The sequence below is a fragment of the Vitis riparia genome, chromosome 6 (genome assembly GCF_004353265.1).
Source record: "Vitis riparia cultivar Riparia Gloire de Montpellier isolate 1030 chromosome 6, EGFV_Vit.rip_1.0, whole genome shotgun sequence".
NCBI classification, from domain to species: domain Eukaryota; kingdom Viridiplantae; phylum Streptophyta; class Magnoliopsida; order Vitales; family Vitaceae; genus Vitis; species Vitis riparia.
The window spans coordinates 14959325-14962893 of record NC_048436.1 but is presented as its reverse complement, the minus strand read 5'-3'; the positions used below and the strand labels follow the sequence as shown (position 1 = coordinate 14962893).

The window sequence follows — 3569 nt, the reverse complement described above, 5'->3', positions numbered from 1 at the left end:
TCATGGTAAACCAAAAAGCCTTCCATCATTTATGGAGGAGAGAGAGTTTCCAAATACTATATATACAAACCTTCGCGCAAAGGAGAAGGGAAGCCTTTCAATACCTAGTAAAAGGCCAACTGTGCCCTCTTATCTTGTCTCTCTTTTCATGGCTGACAAAACCATCGGAGGGTGTGTCCGGACACCCTGTCCGGACGCCTTTTGCAGGAACAGCTGAATCAGGAATTCATATCAGTTGAGATCGTACGTCCATCCATTTGGCAACTACGTGGATCATTGGGAATACGAGGCCTCAACATTGGCGCCGTCTGTGGGAACACTTTTTTCGCTGATTCAGTAACTAGCAAAGATGGCCGCGCCTTCCCAAAGTCGCTCATCTGGTAGAGGAGAAGAAGACAATTCTGAATGGCGCCAAGCCATCGAAAGAAGGCAGTTAGCAAGCGAGCGACAACTGCAAACTCTCCTCCAGGAGACGGCAAGGTTAAGAGAGGAAAATACAATATTGCGAATCCAGGCATCATCGACGGGGCCACCCCGTCGTCAACACTCTGGAGGCCAAGTAGCCAACTCAAGGCCTCACCTGGAGTCGATCTACCCCGGAACAGCGGAAGCGATCCCTGAAGCACACAACGCTAGGCCGCAGGAGCCACACACACCCATGCCTCGAGCTCCCCGTGAAGAAAGCTCAGATTCCACCCATTTCTCGTCAAAGAGATGGCGTGACAGAAGATCCCAGTTATCGGGCGCTATGCGCGCGAGACTAGGACCCCAGCAGCCTGGCAGGCCCAAGCCACCAGCAAACATCACAAGGGGAGTGCACCATGACCCTACGGTCACCCCCATACCACAAAACGTTCTCTCGCACCGTGACCCCTTGGTCACTCCCATGGTGCAGAACGTTCCACCGCACCAAGCGGTACGATCCATTGGGAAAAATCCCCCGAACGAGCCACCCATCGGCTCCATTAGCAAAAGGTTGGATGACATGCTCTCCACGCCTTTCTGCTCTCATATCATTCATTACGAGCCCCCAAGGGGGTTCCTCGTACCAAAGTTCTCCACGTACGATGGGTGCAGTGACCCTTTCGACCATATCATGCATTATCGACAGCTCATGATCCTCGATATAGGCAACGACCCGCTGCTGTGCAAGGTATTCCCCGCCAGTCTACAAAGACAGGCCCTCTCATGGTTTCATCGTCTACCTCCTAACTCGGTGGACAACTTCAGAGACCTTTCAGAAGCTTTCGTAGGACAATACCTATGCTCCGCTCGGCATAAACAGAACATCAGCACCTTGCAAAATATAAAAATGAAGGATAATGAATCCTTGAGGGAATTCGTGAAACGATTTGGCCAAGCCGTCCTACAGGTGGAAGCTTGCAGCATGGACGCTGTCCTGCAGATCTTCAAGCGAAGCATCTGTCCAGGCACTCCATTTTTTGAATCACTAGCTAAGAAACCTCCCGTGACGATGGACGATTTGTTTCGACGTGCGAACAAATATTCCATGCTTGAGGATGACGTACGGGCAGCCACCCAGCAAGTATTGGTTGCCGCGCAGCCGTCCAAAGGGAGTATAGAAGGAAGCGTTAAAATTCCGGACAGGCCAAGGCCATCCGATCAGAGGCAAGAAAGGCCAGGCCGCCCGGAAATGCCACCCCTCACACTACTCTCTATAACTTATGAGAAGCTACTCCCTATGATCCAAAGCATGTCCGATTTCAGGTGGCCCAGACCCCTTGAATCGGACCCATCCAGGAGAGATCACAGCAAAAAATGCGCTTACCACAAGGAGCATGGCCATACTACGGAGTCGTGCAGGAGCCTCCAGTATTTGGTGGAAAGGCTTATAAAGGCGGGACATTTAAGGCAATACCTCCACTCAGATGCCAGAGACAGAGACGCCTCCCGGAACCGCGACTCGGGAGCCCCCACGGTTCCAGCCACCCCCAAAGCCGTTATAAACTACATCAATGGAGGTCCGTCGGATGAAGAGATGAATTCCAAACGAAAGAGGCAAAAATTATTACGAGAGGCAATGGTGCGTGAGCGCATCAACTCCATCCGACCTGGGATAACCGGAGGAAGCCCTCACCCCATAGACGGAACAATCACTTTCCCACCAGTAGACCCCACACGGATATTACGTCCGCACCGCGACGCCCTCATTCTATCCTTAGGGATAGACAAATTCGATGTAAGACGCATCTTAGTTGACCCAGGCAGTTCAACTGACCTGATACAAGCATCAGTCGTAAGCCACATGAGACATAATTTAGTCGGTCTCGAAAACCCTGGGAGAATCCTGTCCGGATTCAACGAGGCGTCAACTATTTCCTTAGGAGATATTGTACTACCAGTCCAAGCTGGCCCAGTCACTCTCAAAGTCCTATTTTCGGTGGTGCAAGATTTGTCACCCTTCAATATTATCTTGGGGCGCACATGGCTACATTGCATGAAAGCCATCCCCTCCACGTATCATCAGATGGTAAGCTTTCTTACTGAGGATGGGCAAATCAACCTATACGGCAGTCAGCTAGCTGCTCGCCAATGCTACCAGATAGCAAGAGAATCAGAGACCAGTCAAGGGAACGAACCTCTCCCTGAGTCCACACACGCACTCGACCAATAGCAATCACTGTGCTCGGCGGACAGAGATCCCTCGGTAGCAGATCCCTTGCAAACAATCCAAATCTCGGAAGAGGATGCTCACCTTACTCATATCAGTTCCCTCTTAACACCTGAGGAAACCCAGAACATCCAAAACGCCATCCGACAAAACCATGATATTTTCGCATGGGCGCATTCTGATATGAAGGGGATTCATCCATCAATAGTCTCTCATAAGCTCAACGTGTTACCAACAGCAAAACCCATCCGGCAGAGGGTTAGACGTTTCCACCCGGACAGACAAGAAATCATCCGGAATGAGATTGACAAGCTACTGGAAGCCGGATTCATCAAAGAAGTGGATTACCCGGACTGGTTGGCAAATGTAGTAGTGGTACCTAAAAAAGAAGGCAAATGGCGGGTTTGCGTGGACTACACCAACCTCAATAAAGCATGTCCGAAAGACAGTTTCCCCTTGCCACGAATAGATCAAATTGTGGATTCCACTGCCGGGCAAGGGATGCTCTCCTTCCTGGACGCTTTCTCCGGATACCACCAAATCCCCATGGCCCCGGATGATCAAGAGAAGACAGCCTTCATAACGCCACACGGACTTTATTGTTACAAAGTCATGCCTTTTGGCCTCAAAAATGCTGGCGCTACTTATCAAAGACTGATGACAAAGATATTCAAACCACTAATCGGCCGTACAGTAGAGGTATATATCGACGATATCGTGGTCAAAAGCAAAATCCGAGAAGAGCACGTTCTCCACTTACAAGAAGTTTTTTACCTCCTAAGGAAGTTTGGCATGAAGCTAAATCCTTCTAAATGTGCCTTTGGCGTAAATGCTGGAAAATTCCTGGGATTCATGGTCAGTCAAAGGGGGATAGAGGTCAGCCCAGATCAAGTCAAGACAGTCATAGAAACACCACCCCCCAGGAACAAGAAGGAAT

General features: G+C 50.1%; 1 protein-coding gene across 1 annotated transcript; it reads left to right on the top strand.

Annotated features, from left to right (window-relative positions):
* Window positions 1-349: 349 nt before the first annotated feature.
* On the top strand, window positions 350-2635 carry LOC117917028. Its single transcript, XM_034833258.1, has one exon. It carries the CDS (start codon window positions 350-352, stop codon window positions 2633-2635), a length of 2286 nt encoding a protein of 761 aa, XP_034689149.1.
* The last annotated feature ends 934 nt before the right edge of the window (window positions 2636-3569 follow it).